Source organism: Vulpes vulpes, chromosome 14 (assembly GCF_048418805.1).
Source record: "Vulpes vulpes isolate BD-2025 chromosome 14, VulVul3, whole genome shotgun sequence".
Lineage (NCBI taxonomy): Eukaryota > Metazoa > Chordata > Mammalia > Carnivora > Canidae > Vulpes > Vulpes vulpes.
Genome location: NC_132793.1, coordinates 123,714,725 through 123,736,494, shown reverse-complemented (window position 1 = coordinate 123,736,494; position 21,770 = coordinate 123,714,725). Strand labels below are relative to the sequence as shown.

At 35.8% G+C, this 21,770-nt stretch overlaps 1 protein-coding gene across 1 annotated transcript in view; it reads left to right on the top strand.

Annotated features, from left to right (window-relative positions):
- Window positions 1-21,770, top strand: part of DTHD1 (death domain containing 1) — a 99,621-nt gene that overhangs the window by 31,900 nt on the left and 45,951 nt on the right. Inside the window, exons 5-9 of the mRNA XM_072737917.1 lie at window positions 5,005-6,297; window positions 8,450-9,065; window positions 12,914-13,241; window positions 15,722-15,901; window positions 16,978-17,222. Coding sequence (XP_072594018.1) covers window positions 6,027-6,297; window positions 8,450-9,065; window positions 12,914-13,241; window positions 15,722-15,901; window positions 16,978-17,222 — 1,640 coding nt within the window. The 5' untranslated portion in view covers window positions 5,005-6,026. The remainder of the gene's footprint in view (window positions 1-5,004; window positions 6,298-8,449; window positions 9,066-12,913; window positions 13,242-15,721; window positions 15,902-16,977; window positions 17,223-21,770) is intronic.

The following is a 21,770-nucleotide window of genomic DNA, read 5'->3' as shown; positions in this document are numbered from 1 at the left end:
ACATCAGATAGTTCCATAGTTCCATTTCCCCCTTGTAGACAGCCCTCCTGGACCCTCAGATGACTGCTGTACCCAGGACTAGGAGCTCTTGAGGCCCTGGCCACCCTGGACTTCATTTTAAGCATTTAACTCATCTGTCCCTCTCTTTGCTGGCTTTTCTATTTCCTCCTGATTGCCAAGCTTTTCTTATTCCTTCTGTTAACTCTGTTGCTTTTGATGGGTACACCCCCTAGTAGCTTCCAAGAAAGTTTCCATAGGAGGCAAATTTTTTGATATGTGCATACCTGAAAATGCCCTCCCTCCCTAGTCCGCACACTTTACAAAATATTTTCTTAGTTTTTTCCACTTCTACTGAAATAGAATCGACAAAAGGCTTCATTGTGTAGGCATAATTGGTGAAATCATTGGCCATCAGCAATTGATTCAGCCTCCAGCCCCTCTGGTCTCCCCACCTCCCTAGAGAAGAGTTTGACAAGCAGCTGGCATCCAGGGGGCTTTCCAAAAGCCACTTAATTAATATAACAAAGAACACCTTTATGGCTCTCACTGCTAATGAAGTTCTAAGGGTTTTAGAAGCCCTGTTCCAGAAATGGGCTCTAAAACCAAATATCTTAAAAAAATAAATAAATAAAAATAAAACCAAATATCTTATTTTTTATTATAAATCACATTGTCAAAAAAATTTTAAAAAAAAATAAATCACATTGTCACAATATTGCAAGGAGATTATCACCGTCGTGTTAGCCAATCCTTCTACTGCATCACATCACTTTTTCTCTTTTGTGTCCCTGCACACTTGCAAGGCAGTTTGGGGGAAACAGAATTCTAAGTTAGAAAGAGGTTTCCCTCTGAATATTAAAGTCACAACTCTGTTATTTTCTATGTCTCGGTGTTGCCGCTGAGAAGTTCAGTGCTTTCCCTCTTCAGAGGCTATTAAGATCTTTGTCCTTGGTGTTTTGACTATTCGCTATGACATAAGCAGTTATGATTTTTTTCTTTTTTTGCATGTATTGTTCTCAGACCTTTCTATCCAGAATACGAAATGCTTCAGTTCTGGGAAATGTTCTTATATTACTCCTTTGATAAGTTATTTCCTTTAATTTTTTCTCTCTAGGGCTCATATTGGTTGGGCTACCAGCATTGAACTGTTAATTTCTCTTAACTTCCTTTTTTCCCTATTGTTTCTTTGTCTTTTTGTTTGACCTTCTGGGAGATTTCCTCAACTATTTATGTCTACCCATATACCAGCTTGAAAATTTTCTGTTATCCTATTTGCATTTCTGTGTGTTCTTTCTCATTGTCCAAATGTTCCCTTTTTTGGAAAATCTTTTTTTTTTTTTTTTTTTGCTTTGTTTTGTGGATGCATTATTTTCTCGTATCTCAGGCTCTAAAGATGTTAATTATAGCTTTGTTTGATATTTTCTCCTCTTGCCTGTGTTTGTTCTATTTTTTTCAAGTTTCATGTTTGCTTAAGTGTCTAACATTATATTAGAGGCTTTTTCCAATGCCTGACTTCCTTGTCTGTTATTCTATTCTTGAAAGTGAGGCATTAGGAGCATTGTTAGAAAACTTTATATGCATAGATGGGGCTTATGACTGACCAACCAGATACTTCATTGTTGATGACCTGGTGGGGGCAGGGCAAACTTCTGGGAGCAGGGAGTAAGGGGGGGTTGGGGAGGTTGAGGAGGTGGGGGGATGTGCTAAAAGTTCCACTATTCATAGATTTTTCTCTTGAGGTGTTCAGTTACTCTAGAGAGGAAACATCTCATCTTCTGCCTGAGAGGTTATGCTTACTGGCACCTGTTCTTAGAACTGAGCAGAACTATAGAGGGGACCTCAGTAATTAACATTGTCACATTTTACTTAACCTTTCTCATCATTATAGCACTTCCTTCCATTTCTTGGCTCAGCCTAGGCCTCCTACCTTCCTGCTGCAGCTTCTTCATAGAGAAAAGCTCTAGCTTCCCCTGCATGGCAGAGACAGTTGTCTGGCTATTTGGGGCAGAGGAACAGATTTAGGAATCTACCTACACCCAAAACTCAGTTTCAATAACTTGCTTCTATTCCTCACTTCATTCTCACTGTCAGTGGTTTTGGTCGTCTCTAATTCCTGCTACCTTCTGAGATTCCATGGCAAGAACCGGCCTGTTTTCTACTCTATGGGTGCTCTCTTAGCTTGGTTAAGTCATATAACTTGTCCATCTGCTTTTGATCTTCCAAAAGATCAACAAATACAGATTTGTTGTAGACATCTTTTGTGTATTGTAGTATCACCTGTCTTCTTTGTCTTTTGGGATTTATATATTATTTATCCTCTTCAGTGGCATTTTGGGAAGAAGCATAGATAGAATATAGATCTAACCTGTATTGTTTAACCAGAAGTCTTAGCTTCAGTTTTTACCACTTCTTCTTAAAAAAACTGATGAGCACACTGAGAATCCTGTAACAAATTATTGGGGGGGGGGGGACAAAAACAAAACAACTACTTTTCCCACTTCTTCCTCACGTCATAGAGTTGTACGAATTTGTCCAAAACAGTTAAAAGATCAACAGAAATTCAACAAGAGTTTTCAAGTGGGGCAAATTCAGTCTGTGCTTACTGCACCAAAAGCTCTGATGTAGGCAACTGCAGGCACTCAAAGAAAATAACAAAATCAGATAACAGGACTCATCACATTGACTCATAGTATCTCAAGCATATGTAACTCTTTTGCTTATATCTGATTTATCAACCATTACTCACTATAAATTCCATGGCAAGTGGCATACCTTGCCATGCTTCAAACTGTGTTGTCCTCATCTCCTGACTAGCATCAACAGGTTATTCAGTCTCTTGAGAGTTTTCTCTCTCAGGTAGTAAACAAGTGACAATCCTACTTAACTTAAATTGCATCTCTACTCACTGTGCTGCTTTTAATGTGAAGAACTGTTGATTTTCAACCACATAATGTTTCGTATGAATTCTCGACTGCATGCTAGTTTCTTTCATGTCAGTGGAAGCCCAGAGTTCTCAGTAAAGAAAGTAAAAGAAAGTCTTTGTAGTGATAATAACTAGTAGCCACAATGAAGATGATAATCAGATGTCAAACCCATTAAGATGAATTTTTGCAGTTAACGTCTGTGGGTGTTACAAATCTTGATCGCAAATGTCAGTTCTTTCCATGGTTAGCGATATCAATTCATTTAAAGCAAGAGGCAGGAACATGCAGATGCTTGTTTTAACAAGTAAATGTAGCATGGCCTGTGGTAGGTCTGACTTTGCAAATATTACATGTTCTTGGGAAGCCAGACAGAGAACAAGTTTGAACTTGAGGGTAGCAAATGTCAACGAGGCTGGAGTATGTTTTGGGTTTTTCCCCCCTACCCTGAGAAAGAATTTTCCCATGTATCTAGAAGGGAAAAAATGTGTATTGGTCCAATGTTCAGCATTTCACTATCAGTGATATTCAACACTTAAAATGTGCATGGTGTAAATCTCCATCGATCTCTTCTACTTCATCCATCAGCTGTTTGCTGATGACATTAAAATATGCCAATATTATTCTGACTTTTCTTCTTAATTTCTAGTTCAATTCAAAGAATTGTCCTCAGCTGTCTTAAACTCTGAAAATCCTAAATTAATCCAAATATCCATCCATCAAGTCTAATTTTTTCCCTAAATTCCTTAATCCAAAGACTTTTTTTACTATCTATTCAGTCATCCAAACTAAAAATCTTTGTCACATTCTGCCACCAACCACAGTTCTTTCATCAATGGCCAATAAATATTTCTCAAATAAATGAATGAGTGGATTTTCAATTTTTTTGATTCTCTTCCCTCTAATTAATGATTTAGTAAATTCCAGTCACTTGACAGCAAACCCCCTCTCAAGGCATCCCCTTCCATTTCCTGTACTGTTAACACTCTAATATGGGCCCTCAAGCCTCCTCCCTCTCAGATTTCTACCATCTAAATCATCTGCAGCACAGCTTTGGTCATCTTTTAACTTGGTTTAAAAATATTTAATTTCTCTCTTTTGCATGCCAAACATAATTCCAACTTCTCTTCCTGACTCTCCTCAATTATTAGACTCTTCTCTTATCACTTCCTCTTTTCAAGTGGGGGCAAATTCAGTCTGTGCTTACTGCATCAAAGCTTTGGTGCTCCTCTGACTCCTTACTGAATCCTCCTCTAAAAAGCCATGCTTTCTTATTTTTTTTTTTATCACACTGGGGCTGTTTCATACCTTCATGCTTTTGTGATTATTTCCTATGCTGGATCATGTGATTACTTCCTATGCTGGAATGTGCCTTTTCTCTATTATCTAGCCTGTTCAAATCCAGAACATCCTTTAGCCCCTAATCTAAACACTTCCTTGACCTCTAATTGGAATGATTTTTCTACTCTTCAAACCTTGCATGATCTTTTTTTTCTACTTTTGCTTTATCTCTCATCACAGGCTGAGCTGCATTTTCATATTCTGTTATGTGCCTGCCTCTCTTCCAAGTCCTAAAAGGTTCTATTCCCAACACTTACTGCCCAACCCACAGTAAATACTATAGAGAGTCTTTAGAAATGATACTGAATTAAAGCCATTATATACACTATTAACAAAAATTAAATACATATTTCAGGAGTTAAAGAAAAGAAAAGAAAAGAAAAGAAAAGAAAAGAAAAGAAAAGAAAAGAAAAGAAAACAAAGAAAAGAAAAGAAAAGAAAAGAAAAGAAAATTGAGCCAAAAAATGTTTAGTATTGAGAAGAAGGTGAAAAATATTTAAACATATGGTCCATGATGTGGTATGAACTCATATCTAAAAAAAAAAAAATTGCCTTTTTGGTGAACAGAGGTTTACTGAGCCCCTACTTCTGCCAACTGCCGGGCACCTTGCTTCCTTCCATAGTTTCTTTCTTTTTCCTGGAGACTCTTCAAACCATAGGCAGCTAGAGTAGTATTTAGGCTTGTGGTATTCATCCATTATTCTTTATTCACTGGATTTTATTTCCTTATCTTGTTTTCCAGGCATCTTGAATGTGACTCTAAGAATCCCAGTGTTAGATGAGATAATGTGAAGCTTTCACCTCATCTGGTACCTCTGAGAGAACATGAGTTGGTCTAGAAGGCATTGCCCTCCCCCTTGGTGCCATATCAGGGTATCAGGAGAGGGTTTGGAGGGGAGGAAGCAAGTTGTCTTGGGTTTTTCCACACATCCCCATGTTCTCTTGGATCAAGCTCTGTGTTGCAGTGGCCTCATACACAATATGCCAACTGAAGGGCCAGTATTGATGAGAACTTGTTGCATTTGAACTTTAATTATACATGGTGAAGAGAAAGTCGCTCTTCAGGTTTGCTTTATTTAGTGAAGGGACACTTTATCTAATTAGAGAAAAATTATCAGAGTAAAGAAGCCAATCACATATCTCAATCTCACTACAGACTTGACTTTATAAATATATGCTAAATAGAGAAAATTGTAAAGACCCAGCATGTAACCATACCCAGCTTCAACAATTAAGTAACAACCCATCTACATTCATCTCTACACCACTCCCACACTCCAAGATTTTTCTGCAGCAATTCAAACATTATATTATTTCATTCATAAGTATTTTTAAATATTACATGGGAATCTCATTGGCAATATTGTTAAATAGTTTACCTCTGATTAATAAAGTTCTCATCCAACTATTGAATCTATATTTTGTTGCCTCAAAACTTGAAAAGCACACAGGGCTTCCCATATGCATATTGAATATGTAAAACTTACATGGTGAGTGGGATTGTGTGAGCTAGTTCTATCTCTGTGATTAATCTATTCTGTACACAATGGCAGCCAGGGTGCTGGAACGCCCCTCCTTTGGTCACCTAGTAACTTTTCACTGGTCAACAAGAAGCTGAATAAACCATTATAATGCGAGAAAGTGCTTGGCTGGCTCACTTGGATCATCTCCTAGATTTTAAGAGAAGTATCATCGCCAAGTTTGAATTTACTGAACCTTTAGGCTTTGCTGGCAGAAAAGAAGCATTCCACTGTTGGAGCAAAAATGGATTCAGAGGACATGGGCTCAGGTAAACTAGGCCAAATACTGAAGCAGATTTGGAGACAAAATCTGATGCTAAAGCAGGCCTTCCTGGGTGATAACCCTTGGGCAGGGTCTGGTGGGGCCACTTGGATAGCCACAGTGGTCTTTCTGGGTCAAGAGCTCAGTGGGGCCGTTCACCAACTCTTGGAGCACACTGCAGGGACTCTGCACTCTACCTGCCAGCAGCTGTCTGTACTGCTTGACAAGGAGAATCAGTGTATCTGGAGACAAGGCAAGTATTTCTTTTATTTATTCTCTCTTTGAGAAATGTTGATTGGGTAGTCATTTTGAGATGTATGAAGGAGTGTACAAGGAAGGCTAAGATAGAGTCTTATCCATAAAGGACTAACATCAGAGTACAGGAAATAAGGTAAGACAAATGCAAAATAAGCAAGGGACATTAAGGCCAATTCCACTAAAAACTTAGAAAGAAAGTTCATTAAGACTTCACAAGCAGGCAAGATTCCATTTTTAGAGTGGGAGATAGGGAATTATGCCAGATCAAATGCTGTATTTAAACTGAAGGTTGGGGAAAGAATTGGATTTATACAGCTGGAAATTAGTATTTTATTTTATATTTTTAAAATTTATTTATTCATAAAAGACACAAAGACAGAGGCAGAGACAAAGGCAGAGGAAGAAGCAGGCTCCCTGCAGGCAGCCTGATGCGGAACTTGATCTCAGGACCCCGGGGTTACTGCCCTGAGCCAAAGGCAGACAGTCAACCCCTGAGACACCCAGGCGTCCCTGGAAATTAGGAATCTTGAAGGAGCATTCCAGGCAAGGGTATTATTAGTATGACCCAAGATTAAAGGTAGGAAATTATCCCTAGTTTGAGCTAGAACAAGCAGTTTTTCTATATTGCAATAAGGTATTCTATTTGTAGAATTATTTGAGCTTAAACTCATTATTGCAAAAACATTAGAAAAACTGGGGTGGGCTGGGCTATTGAATTGGACCCCCTTCCCACACCCACTAAGAGGGGAGCAGACTCTTGGGAACAGTCCCACTTACGGATGCTGAGAAGTATGGCAGGAAGAACATTGTATCTGATGAATATGATCTCAGACAAGAGTTGCTCTAGATGAAAAGATGGGGGTATCATGGAATCCAACTCTAAAAAATAGAATGCCAAGGCAAGTGGGCAGGTCTCATTGATCAGGGATCCAGGGGATAACGTTAAGAAATTACCTAGAGGGCAGTTGGTAGACATCAGGGAAATCTGCCCAAAGACAGCACGACCCAGACCTTATCAGCTGGAGCTTATAGGCAGATCTCTAGTCTCTGGAAAGAATTGAATATAGTCCTAGGCAATATATTGAGACAAATATTTATTCATGGAAAGTGATAAGGACACAACTACCAGAGCAGGAGATCAAAATAAAGATGCTCTTAGGTACAAGACAAAAACACAAGTTAGAATCGGAGCCCAGAGATAAACTCAGCTCGTAAACGGGTGGTTTAATGATGATTCTGAAAATCCTGACCTATAGGGCTATAAATTACATATTCCTTAGTTCAGAATTAAATTCTAAACATTGGAGAGTTGCTAAACCTTCAAGAAGTGATCTGATGACCTCAGCTGTGAGCTGTAACTCAGAGGAAGGATGGGCAAAGAAGAGAATGATAGAACATGAGGATGGAGTAAGAGATTATATCAGATCAGATCATGGAAAAGTTTACACCAGAGTGAAGAGGTTTGACTTGGTGTAGCAGCCTTTGAGTAGCCAGTGCACATTCTAATCAGAGAATCAAGACCTGTTACAATTAGAGTTATTTTTTTTTTGGAAGACTAATTTGAAAATTGTAAATGAATAAGCTCAGCAGGAGGAATAGTGTAAACCTAACTTAATTCTCATAGCAGCCAACCAAGGACCTAATAAAATATAGCATCTGCAACAGTAGAAATAATGTAGCTATGGTATGCCAGCTACCCAAGTCTCATCTGAAGGGTTTTTGCTGAATTTCAGACAAGTAATTATAAGTGGATCACTGATAAACAATATAGTACAAAGGAGAAGGAACAATTCTCAAAATCATCCAAAATCATCAAGGAATGATTGAAGGAGATGTTGACTTCAATTGAAGAGTTTTATGAATATGAGGGGACCATGGTATCTGCCTTCAAATAATCAAAGCATTTTCATGAGCAGGGGAGACTAGACTTATCCTGCCACTTACAGTAAAGAGCAATTTGTCCCCAATTCCTGAATGTATTAAAAGAGTAACAGTTGTACCAAGGACTTCTCCTTCAGGAGGAGGATAGGCTTAAATGCCTGGTAAGGGTCTTGGTAGGTTTCTATCTTGCTGTACCTCCTTTGATGTCAGTGAAGAAATATAATTTGATTCAGTTTTGTATTTTATTTTTTATGTATCTATTGCAGAAATCTCTACTTTCATAGACTGCCTCATGAAAATAAATGGATATTTGGGGAGCACTGCTACACTTCTAAAGAAAGAAGAAAAAGAGATGTGTAATTTATGCGGCATGCATGATGAATGTACTCCACTGCAGACAATGTCCACCATTCACAATATCAAAGCAGCAGACATTGCTGCAAGAGGGGAACAAAATGTCATAGAAACAGCTACTGTTTCTCCCACAAATGGAGAGCAAAGTCCTTATACAAACCAGGTCCAATTAAAAAAAAATAAAGCACATATGAGTTCAGAATCAGTGGGGGAAAAAAACAATACATCATTGAATAGAGATGTAACAGAGCAAGGGGAGTCACAGAACAAAATGTTCCCAGATAACGCAGAAAATGAAGATGATAAACAAACAGAACACATGACTGTTGAGAACATAAATGGCAACAGGGAAGAGATGCATGACATAATTCAGACAACAGAAAGAGAAATTCAAGAGACCTCAGAAGGCCCAAGAGAAGAGATTACCACATCCTCAATAACATGTGATATCTCCGGCAAATATCTGAATAGTCTTCTTTCCAATGATTCAGAGAGTCTAAAGCAAAAGAATAACATAATGGAAAAAGAGTAAGTAAATGCAATGTGACAGGTTCTTGTATATGCCTACTGATAGGTGTATTTCTGTAGTTATTATACATAGTATTTATATATGACTAGAATTTTATATTTCCACTTCAGATCTCCAAAAGAAATTGTGAATCAATAATTTAGTTTAAATTAGTCCCAGTAAAATTTAAATGACTGCTATTACTAGTATTTTTTTATAATTTTAGTAAACAAACTTTGTTTCTTTAAAGAAAGAGGAATTGGCTATAGGAGAAAGTGGTTTAAGTCCAGAACGTGAACACTCCTCTAAATCACAACGTTTTCAATTATAATAAGAAAAAAATGGGAGGCTATGGAGAGTTCGAATACTAGAAAAGCATTTTCTAGCCTCAGATTTATTTTAGCTATATCCTCAAATGAATTCTCACATTTATTTATTTATAATTTATAAATGATCATAAATTCTTAACTTGTGTCTGTAGACTCCGGGGGGCAGGGTAAGCTTTAGGCAGTTTTTAAAACTGAGTGTATATTTCCACACCTATTTTATTTCCTTGGAGATGGTCCAGCGCTTTTACCAGATTCTCAAAGAGCCCATGACTTCAAAAAAAGAAAATGTTGAAATTGACAGATACACTTCATGAATTATCTCCCTTATACAAGGGGATAATAATCCCTATTTGTCCAAATAAAACATAAAATAAAATAAAATATTCACAGCCATAGTTTTCCTACAAAGATCACGCCCTTAGAAGGCAATGAGGAATAATGATAAAAATCATTGCTTTGGGAATCAGACAGACTTAAATTTTATCTCCTGTTTTTTTACATACTAGTGTTGTAACCCTGGGCAGCTTGCTTCATTTCTTAGCCTATTTTCTTCTTTGTAGAAATAGTATATACTTCCGGGGATTATTTGGTAAGATCAAATGAGAAAATCACATAAAGGGCCTTGTACCACACCACTCTGCAGATGTTCAGATGTTCGAGCTGCGCTGAATGTTTGTATTTGATTTCACTCTCAACAATCCTCAGTTTCTCTGCCTCCCACATGCTTCCAGCCTTCATGTAACCCCTTTCTGCCGTGATGTTCTTTTCAGGTGTAAAATACCATTTGCACATCACAACTGAGTCTTCAATCTCAAGCAGCTCATTTTGCTATTTTGACCTTAGTTATCTCATCAATAAAATGAAGAGGTTGAGTGGGGTTAGCTGTGAGGTCCCTACAGGGCTGGGAATCTAATGACTTTTATAGATGTCATGGAAGTACATTCAATGCATGAAAGAACCCATAGTTCCAAAGAATTACTGCCTCTGCGAAATAAGCATTAAGTTAGTTAATGTGAAGTTGTCCATTTTATTTGAGAAAAACATTTCATATTCGCACATTCAGAAATGACTCAAAGCATCAGCTAATGAGTCACTGCTGAACCACTCCCTCTACTACCTCCCTTAGGTGTTCCCCAGTTTGTGATTTCCTCTTCTTAGCATCCAAACCAATTGTGCTTGGCTTGCATATGTATACAGATGACTACTCCTTTCAATCCTTTGAGCCAGAAAGCCATCAGGCTATTTAAAATATGTGTGTCATCAACAAGACCTCACTAGCAATCTGTTGTGATTCTTCCCTGGAGAGCTTTCTGTGAGAAACCTATCTCTCCTAGTGTCCTTGTCCCAGTGTGTATAGACTCAAAGGGAAACAAGAGTAACATAAACCAATCTGATTACTTTAGCTGCTGGACTAGATCTATTTGACTAAGGCTAGAGAAATGGAAGCATTTACAGGTCTCTTTACTCAGTTCATCTATCTGTCTTTTAGAAGAGTGTATGCAGATAGTTTCCAGGGCACAGAAGAAAATAATTTTTGAAGTTATACAAGGCTGGGCCACTGTATTCTCTATTAAACAATTCAGAAATTGTTTCACACTTTCTGTAGTACCATTATCACCATCATCAGAGAATATACAGACAGATCAATGTACTGGGTAGTTTTCCTTCTAACTTGACAGGTTCAAAATTATAAATATAAATAAATAAACTCCTCTATAATTTCAACATTTTTAAAAGAGATCTATGTTAAAGGGCATTGTAAAATTCAATTTACTAAGAGTTGAAAAATAGTTAAAACCTGATTATTCTCGAACGGGGTATTCATGCTAAATTTTTATTGATGCTCTCATTTATCTTTGACATTCCCAATACTTCAATCATTTCACTAATAAGAAATGAGAAATATTGAGAAGAGGAGAAACTCGAGCTGATAATTTTAATGTAGAGACCTACCTTATGGAGCATGCATTTTATGCTAACCCCCTATTATAAGAAGTTTAAATATTTCATCTCATTCCATCTTCATACTATTATGGATTAGGTATTAGTTTTAGTTTGTAATAGATGAAGAAGCCAGTGCTTTGGAATGATTTGAGTATATTATGTCAGAGTTTGGGCTTTTGTACTAAATACAGATGGATTTGATTATTGATTCTGTGACTTACCATTGGTATGAGTTTCAACAAGTAAAATTTTCTAAGCCTCAGTTTCTCTATTTTAAAAGGTGATGACAGTAATACCTGCCTAACTCCCTAAAGAGGATTAAATGAAACAACTTGTAACCTAAAACCTGAGCACCTGGCTGGCTCAGTCAGTAAAACATGTGACCCTTGATCTAGGGGTTGCAAATTCAAGCCCCCCATGTCAGATAGAGAGATAACTGAAAATAGTATTTTTTTTTTAAATGAAACAATGTATAACCTAAAATCTAGCCCATAGAGAGAGCTAAAATATTGGCTATTTTAATAATTATTATTGATGTTTAAGATCAAACAAATAATGATTGATCTCAAATTTGAATTCAAATGTTTAAGACTCTAAAAGCTTTGACAAAGGTGATGGTTATAAAAAGCAAGAGTACGACAAATGGTCAAAAGAGGCTTTTGTATTGATTCTTCAAAGATTGTGAATATTTTGCTTCTAATTATCCTGATTAAGCATAGGTTCATAGTACTTTTGTATCTTTCTCAGGTTTTGTAAAAAACATGGTAAGTATCATCATTTGATATAATGTGTTTGGATAATTCCAATACCAGATATATATTTATCCCCTTTCCTCAAAATTTAGTAAATGATTCAGGAATTAGTATGTGGTTTATCAAAAAGCATTAGTAATATTTAGATTCATATTGTAAAGTGAATAAAACTGAGAAATCAACTACATAAATAATAATAGCAATGTCAACAGTAACAATAGTAATAATAACTCATGTATAGAATACCTACTATATGCCAAGCACAGCTTTTTGTTTTGTTTTGTTTTTGTTTTTTTTTTCAAACACAGCTTTTTAATTATTTAGCATATATTAGTTCATTTAATTCTCGCAACCTTCTTATGAGACAGATATCATTTTATTATAATTTCACAGTGAATAAACTGAGGCACAGAGAGGCTGAGTATCCTGCCAAAGGTTACAGGGTTAATAAGTGGAAGAATTGGGATTCACACCAAGACAATGTGGCTCTAGAGTTTGTGCTTATTTATTTATTTATATTTGTTTTATATTATATTTTTTCAATTATTTTATATTTTTTCAAATTTTTATTTGAATTCTAGTTAGTTAACATATAGTGTAATACTGGTTTCAGGAGTAGAATTTAATAATTCATCACTTAGATACAGCACCCAGAGCTCATAACAAGTGCCCTCCTTAACACCCATCACCCATTTAGCCCATCCCCTGCTCACCTCCCTCCATCAACCCTGTTTGTTCTCTATAGTTAAGAGTATTTTATGGTTTGCTTCCCTTTCTTTTGCATTTAGCCATTTAGTGCATAAATCAAATAATTGGAAAAATTATGTCTTTTTTTCCCTGCAGGTATTTTGATATGCTGAGTGATAGCAGCCCCCAAGTGTCTTGTTATATTACAGCACCATCATATATTCTACAATATCTAGAATGCCGGATAATTAACAGCATGAGTTCTTTAATAGTGAGTGATAATGAAGAGTTGGTCAGTAATGTCATCACTGTTGAGTGCTCAGATACGGAAAAGAAAATTCCATTTCCAATATGCATTGCAATTCCATTTACTGCACGTTACAGGGGAAATTACAGAGACATCATGGTAAAAATGTCTGACATAAACCTTCAATCAAGTTACCTAACCCCAAATTCACTGGAAGGAATGAGAGGAAGTTATAAGGTTGGTAAATCCTTGGCTACATCTACATTTGCTATTTGACTCCTCTACTAAATATTACTTAGACTACCAGATTGTGGATAGATGTAATTGCTCATCAGTAGCAAATGGAAGGGTTGATTAGATTAATGCTAGTGAATTCACAGAGTTTTTGCCATCTTTTGATCTGTATGATCAAAGAATAGAAATTATTGGCCAAACTTAGGAATGAAGAATGTGGGTCCAGGACCCAGCAAATGTTGTATTTTCTCCCAGGAAACAAAATCTAAATCATGCCTTAATGAATGTCATGCCTTAGACTAGCATTAGACTAACATTTGTAATGTGATAGACTCTGCCTAAGTTTAAGAACATTAGAATCCTCGGATGATACTAGCTATATTTTTATCATTCATCAGTTGGAAAAATATGCAAAAAAATATGAACAATTGTATGTGTGTGCTTGCGGTAGTTTTTAAGTCTATAGATCGTGCCTGATTCATGCACAGAAGACAGTATATGTGGTAGTTAGGATGTGGGTTGTGGAGGAAGATTAGCTGGGCTTGAAATCTGGTTCCTGCACTTCCTTGCTGTTAGTGTGGGCAAATTGTGTAACCTTTCCATGACTCAGTGTCGTTATCTTGAAAAATGAACACAATATTAGTGCCTACCTGATAGGGTCATAGGGATTAAATGAGTAAATTCACTTACAAAAATAAAATGAAGCCTATAAACATGTGTTAGCAGTTAATACATTACCATTTTTCATGGTAAACTATCGTAATAACTCAGGGTTTCTTTATGGTCACAAATTCATGTTTTGATGACAGGTTATAACAGTTATTAAACTGAGCATACAGTTGATGGGAACTAAGATTCTTCCGTGGGACACTGAATTTATTTATAAACAAAATATTTGTCGTTTTAGTTTTATGTAAGTCATCATTTGAAGTCAAAGGCAAGGAATAAATATTTTAAAATTCCACTAAAGAAGAAATTCTTTATATCTCTTCTTTTTCTTTTTTTGAGTTACAGACAAGGTTATACGGTAGACTATGAAAGCTAAGCCTATTCTAATTACTTACTCCAATTCATGTCACTAACATATTTTATATTTAGTCTAGAAAGCCTGTATGTCTGGTCAGCATTGCCCTTGACTGTGGTTTTTTAAATCTTGATCAGTCTGTGTGATTGTCACTGTTGATAGTGCATGTGACTTTCACAAAATGAGCAGGCAAGATATTTTGTAAATGGATCATCAGAGCAAAATGGAAAACAAAATAAGAGGACCATTGTCTACTGGAAAATATAAGAGCATATACTTTTTATAGTTTTCTAATGGTAGTTATCTCTATTTTTAGCTCAAAAAATTTTAAACTCTGGATTCCTTCCAAAATTTTATGCAGTTCATACGACATTTAAGCATTCTAATTCTGGAGTCAGATAAACAAACCATCATCAGAGTTCTGTTCATGACACTCCCCTGCTTAAAAACACTTCCGGTTCCCAGCATCTGCCAAATGTGCTCTAAATGCACAATCCACTCTCAGTTCCGGGAGGACATTTCTTTCTTACCTCTCAACATTTTCCCTTCAGCCAATGAATAACATTCATCACACCCTGAATTTTCTCAACAACAGATTCACGAAGTGATATTGTGAAATGTCTTCCTTAGTCAGTTTTCAAATGATAGATTATTTTCCATTGTGATTGTCCCTGAAATGTTTATGTGTGTGTCTACATGATTATCCACTCATGCTGGGGTGGAGCCCGGCTGGTGTTTGGGGAAACATGAATAGATCAAATGACTTTTAAGTCTTCCTCTTCATTTTAAGCTTTGGTGATTACACCAGTAGATAATTTTGTTTTCCTTTATGTACCCAGTTCCTTTTTGTGTGATAAAAAAGCTTGAATACATGCCTGCAAATATGCATTACAAATTTAAATGTCACTACATAAAAATGAAACACAAATGTCTCTTTTCATTTGGGAGTCATTTGCTCCCACTGCACGAAGGAGACAAATAGAGAAAATGACTTTACTAAGAGATTGTGAGTTGTTTCAGAAGGAAGAAATTGCTGACAGAACAGGTGTTCTAGCTTTGGATAAACTACCCAAATAATGAAATTTGGAATTCCCTAAAACAGTATTGAATTTTCTGGCTAAAGGCCAATATTTAAAGTTTATCCTGGTAAAGGAAGATAGGATTCCAAAAACAGTTAATATTTGTGAAAACATTAAATGTGAGTGTCCATTCACTATACATTTTTGGGGGAATTTAATTTAAATTTACAAATATATTTATTTCTCTCTTTTCTATTGTGTAGTTCAAATTTGAGAAATTCATATTTACTTCTACTTCATTTCATGAAATGACCATCCCTTTGGGGTTAATGAAACCTTTCAACTGTGGGAGATTACAGGAACAGCAGGTAGTGTACGTACAGCAGATACTCCTAGAACAGTGCTGGGTTAATGTCCTTTCCTGTTCTCAATCCATACAGGGGGCCTGTGCTGAAGTGAAAGTGTACACGTTGGGTATCTTTTCTGTTGTGTCTTGTTTAAAGAAAGAGTCCTTCACAGTAACAAAGAAGGGCCTTACTCTTAAGCCAAGCATGGATTCCCGAGTGTCCTTAAGTTACCCTCCAGGAGTTTTTGGCTTGCCAGTGCTGGTACAGTTAAAGGTAAATATTAAAAACCGGTGAGTTTCTTCTCATAGATTTTGTGAGTCATCAAACATGGTCCAAAAGGGATAAAGAAGGTGCAACTATTTAGTATACTCGTAAGTGAATTCTCTTATACTTTAAGTGACCTAATATCCAGTGTCATCAGTGATAAAGTGATGATTTGGAGCATAGTGAATCTCATTCCAAAATAAATCCCTGCTTTATTTGAAAGCTTTCTCAGCCACGTTTGTGTATGTGTCTGTGTTTCTTAATGATATTTATTGACAAAAACATATTTTGAATATCTATGATAGAACTGATGCCAGACGTTGGGACATTCATAGGAGTCAAGATTTACATCTGAGGGGAGGCAAACAGGAAGCTAACAATTAAAATATTTATGACTATGAATATTTGGTTATATTTAATGATAAAACAGCCCTTTTCTGGAATGAGGACTTAATATATACAAACACTATTTGCAAGGTATACACAAGATATACTGGAACATAATTGTACATTTTTGAAGATATACTTTCTCAATATTTTCTGTCTTGCAGCTTTGATTCTTCCCCATGTTCTCTTGTTTTTCTGTCATTGTAAGTTGTTAGCAAAGAAGAAAAATAGGGAAAAAACATATTATGGGCAATGTATTCATAAGTATTTTCCATAAACTTTGAAATTTCAGAATCGCTATTTTTATTAGCCATTCTTATGTGAGAGGAAACAAATAAACACGGTCTTGTTTTTCTAGTTTTTAAAGATCACTTGGTCTAACAACAGTTCTAATTAGAAATTATGTAAAATGTCTAATTTGTTTTCTAGGTCATTTTGTTGCCTACAATTAAGAGTGCTTCTCAGTTATTTATAACACAGGATAGGGAACCTAGATTTCAGGAAGACTTTGTATAAGGGGGACCAAAGGCTGTGCTTTTTAAATAAATTAATGCAGTATTGATTCTAGTCAACAATGCATAGGGAAATATTTAAAATTAAGTTCTATCAAATTTTCAGAAAATTGGCATAGATATATGCTGATACTTTGCATCTTTGCTATTAAAATATATGAATATATGTATTTTCTCTTTATTTAGGTCCAACCAGTTGATCCATCTTTGGTGGCATATTTAAAAACACAGCAAGATACTTCCTACCCGATAGTATCCACAAGCCCTGTGATCCATGTTAAACAACCATCAATACATCCTTTCCAGAAGCCAGTCACTGTATTCCTACCTTGTTCTCCACACCCTGATAAAAAGACTCTTGGTTCTGAGATAGACCCTAAAAGAACGGCCAGTGCCACAACAAACAGGATCATACCTTTATACCTCAACCGGTGAGTTAAATCCTAATATTTCTGATTGACTTGATGATAAAGAAAGAAATGTAAATAATTGAAAAATGTAATTCAATGTCACATATTTAAATATCAGTATTATTATTAAAACACTATGAAACATTTTAATTTAGAAATAAAATATTGTAGATCCACAAAAGGTAATGATTTTAGCTGCAATGGGCCCAAATATATATTATGTGATGAGGTTGTTACAGAAGAGGTAAAAAGTAATCCTTGGTTTCAAAGAAATTATGATATGGTTGATTATAAAGATGTGGTGTGGTGATTTTAATTTCATATTTAAGAGTGTTCTGTTAATGTAGGAAAAGGATTAATCTGAACTTTTCTGAAACAAATTAAATTTTAGTCTGGATTTGCCATATAGGTGGATTCTTTCCTAATTTTTATGATTAAACAAAATTCCCACCAATAAGATAAATATACATATTAAATTACTAGCCAGAAATGAAATTCTAAAGGATATACTAACAAAAAGGACACACATGGGATCCCTGGGTGGCGCAGTGGTTTGGTGCCTGCCTTTGGCCCAGGGCGCGATCCTGGAGACCCAGGATCGAATCCCACGTCAGGCTCCCAGTGCATGGAGCCTGCTTCTCCCTCTGCCTGTGTCTCTGCCTCTCTCTCTCTGTGTGACTATCATAAATAAATAAAAATTAAAAAAAAAAAAAGGACACACAAAACAATCTTGATCTTAATTACTGTTCTTTCATTTAATATTTGTTTTCTTTTCCTAATGAAAAAGGTAGAAAGGAACTTTGTTATTCTTGAAAGGGGTTTTTTTTCCCCCCTGAAAAACTGGGAGAGAAACAACTTCAGACATTGAAGTGAAAAACTATTGTTAATTGAGAAGCTACTGTATGCCAGGCTTCCTGTGTATATTGTCTTATCTAATCTCCCCACCACCTTATCTGCATTTTATTAGTAAGAAGACTGAAACCCAATGAGATTAAGAATTTGTACAAGCACTTATATCTACCAAGTGGTGCAATCTCAGATGCACCCACATGTCTCTAGATCTATTCATGACTCTGTGTAGCCATCAATTATTTAGTTTGAAGTTGCAAGGCTAGAAATTGAGAAGTAGATTATTTGTTCTTTCCCATTATGTTTGCAATTTAGAGCAATAGTAGAATATTAGGCTGTGGCTGGGAGAAGAAATTAAGTTTTCCCTTGTGTTATAAAAGTGAGAAAAAACATACAAATATATATGTGATCCAGTTATATATACTTCTGCTACTTGGAGATTGAGCTATCTATCTATCATCTATCTATGTATCTATCAATTATCTATCTATCTATCTATCTATCTATCTATCTATCTATCTATCATCTATCTATCATCTATCTATCAGTGGCAATTTAGTTAATCCACATCCCTGTGTATCATGGTAAAGTAAGATTTAAAACCAGAGATATTCTGGAGCTTCCAATTTAAAATGTACCCAGTCTAATAGAGTAAGACATTCTTTTTAAAATATTCCCTGAAATACATTCTACATATATTTATATATATAATATATATATACATATATATAATATACATATATTTTTAAGACAAGAACTTAATCTTTAAAATGGATTTTTACCAGTAACCTGTTGCTAGAAACTGGTAATTTCTACTGTATATAGAGGATGGATGGCAAAGGATAAATAAAAATAATTTGTGACTGATATGTACTCAACATCATAAAACAAAGCAGCTCCATTTGCAAGAAAGATGATAGAAAAATAGTTTGTCCATCCCTTATTGTCTCTTCCCATAGTCTGAAAAATATAAATTTATCTCTGCAATGCACGGATATCATTTTTTGAAACTGATTAGATCAGTGTTCCTTTGCCCCTCTTTTGCTATATTTCCATATCCCTCAGAAGTGACAGAGTAGAATGCAGAAAGAAATTGGAGGCATGATTTTTCATTGTCAAAAATGAAATTCCTACAAGTATAGGGATAAGTGTAAAGACAATAAGAGCCCTAGTAGAAATCATGCTGAGGGAGGCATATTTTAATACATTTAATCGATTCAAAACATTTTAATCCTAGCTATCCCAGGTAGTAGAAGATTACACATGGCAATCCAGATAAATTATACTCAGTAAAAATAATTAGACACTGAAAATTGATTTATAAATTATACACATGGATCTGCTCTCCAGATCTATAAGAGATTCAGGTGGCTATCAAACTGGAAGTACATCGATAAATTTTCATTCAAGAGTAAGGGAAAAAAAAAACCCAACTCCAATCCTACATGGTTTCTCAAGGGAAAAAAAATTAATGCTAATCAAAAAGATCTCAAAAGCAGAACAAAAACATCAAAAAACAAACTATAGAAATAAGGATAAAGGACATCGTCCTGATGTTTCACAGTAACTTGAATAATGAGAATCACAGTTACCTGGAGAGTATTGTGGAAATCTATTTTGGAAATTTAGTAGTATCCAGTAAGCAAAATTTCTGAGAAGCAGAAAGCCATCAGGATAGATCAGAAAAACACAAGAGGACAACAGGATGAGATACAAAGATAACAAGCAGAGATGAAAAGGGACCAAGGTATGATAAGGAATCATTTGAAGTGATGTCACCTAATAATTATGGGTGCCATCAAAGGAGCAACAAAAACAACCATAAAAGAAGCAATAATCAAAGGCATAGTTGAATTTAATTTCCTGATGTTGATTAAAGCCTTGACTTAGAAAGTGCTGATTGATTACTAGATACAATTATGAAAAAAACCCCAACACATATATAAGCATAACACAGAAAATTGAAATGTTCATTTAAATAAAACATAATTCTATAACAATCCATTCAGCAGAAACAGGTTAAGTGAAAAGGAATAAAATCAATCTTGCCTCAGTCTCATTCATAAAAGCATAAAAGCAGAAAGGAAAAGTTTATATGGCAAAGGATAACAGAAAAAAAAAACAAGAAAACAGCATGGTGGTGTTAAAAAGAAAAGGTGATAGACGTAAAATCTTCAGTTATCTTCAAAGAAGTTTAAATGGCTTAAACATAATCTACACTGTTGTTCATCTTATGTACATCTTTAATATATTAACACCTCCTATGCTATATTCGAGGTGATTTTCTTAGATTTGTCATATATATCTGTTTTTTTTTTTTTAATCAGTTGTTTCAACTGTTCATTTCACTCATTGTAATCCTCATTGCTAAAAGACTATTGGGGGATGCCTGGGCGGCTCAGTGGTTGAGCATCTGCCTTGGGCTCAGAGCGTGATCCTGGGTTAGGATCTAGTCCCCCATCAGAATCCCAGGAGGGAGCCTGCTTCTCTCTGCCTATGTCTCTTGTCTCTCTCTCTGTGTCTCTTATGAATAAATAAAATCTTTTAAAAAATAAATAAAAGGCTATTGGCATATTTTAGAAATCTTATTTTCCCCAAGATGATCTGTTTTTCATTATGCTTTCTATTTCTTTCTTTGTCCCTTTAATCATTGTAAACATACTCATTTTATGGTTTCATTAAGATTATTCTATCACCTACCTATTGACATGATGTTTACTATTATCTGCTAGCGTGGTGTAATCTAGTACATTGTCTGTAATGCTGGTTCTATCCTTAGAAATTCATTTCCAGATATTGATAATGATTTTTAGTGAGATCAACTTTTCTTCTCTTCCCTCCTGCCAAGAGCTGCTTTGCGTTTATGTCGATTTCTTGAGCCAATGTTTGAAGAAAGTTTGGTTGGTTTTGTTTTTTTCTCATTTCATGGCCAGTGCTGCCCTTCTGGGATTCCAGTTTTATGACTAAGTTCAGCTATAAGCTAGAGGCTGTATCTAATGTACCTGATAATATGTTAAGCTGTAGCTCCCACACACCTGGTGCGTATGTGTGGTTGGTGGGGCAGGGAATGTGTGTGGAGGAGGCTGATGAGGATAGGAGTATCCATAGAATCAGTTGCTCATGTTCCTTAGAGAATTCTAGCTTTCTGAGATTATTTTTTTTAAAGATTTCATTTATTTATTTGAGAGAGAGCATGAACACGAGTTGGGGGGAGGGGCAGAGGAAGAGGGAGAAGCAGACACCCCACTGAGCAGAGCGCCCTATGGGGCTGCATCCCAGAACCTGGAGATCATGACCTGTACTCAACGCAGACACTTAATCGTCTGAGCCCCGCAGGCACTCTTAGCTTTTTGAGATTTTTGTTTGTTTCCAACTTTCTGAGATTGTTTTGTTTGTTTCCTTTTAGCTTTTGAGTTCCTCTACCTTACTCCCTGTGTGTCTATGTGTGTGAGAGAGATTTTTGTCCAGCATTCTATGTAGTGGGAAGATGGCCATTTGTCATCAGTTCAATTGGCCAAAGTACCAATTTCTTTTTTCTTCTCCGTTTCTTTGCTATATATGCTCTCTCTGTTAGAAAATCCTTTTTCTATCATGATTAGGTGAAGAACTCTGGTTTATTCTGTAAGTGGTAGCTCAACCCGTTCCTTATCTATCAAGACATTCTAAGATCTCCAGGAGGGATTGATTTTTTTCTCTCTTTGCATCAGTCCTATTCTTTGT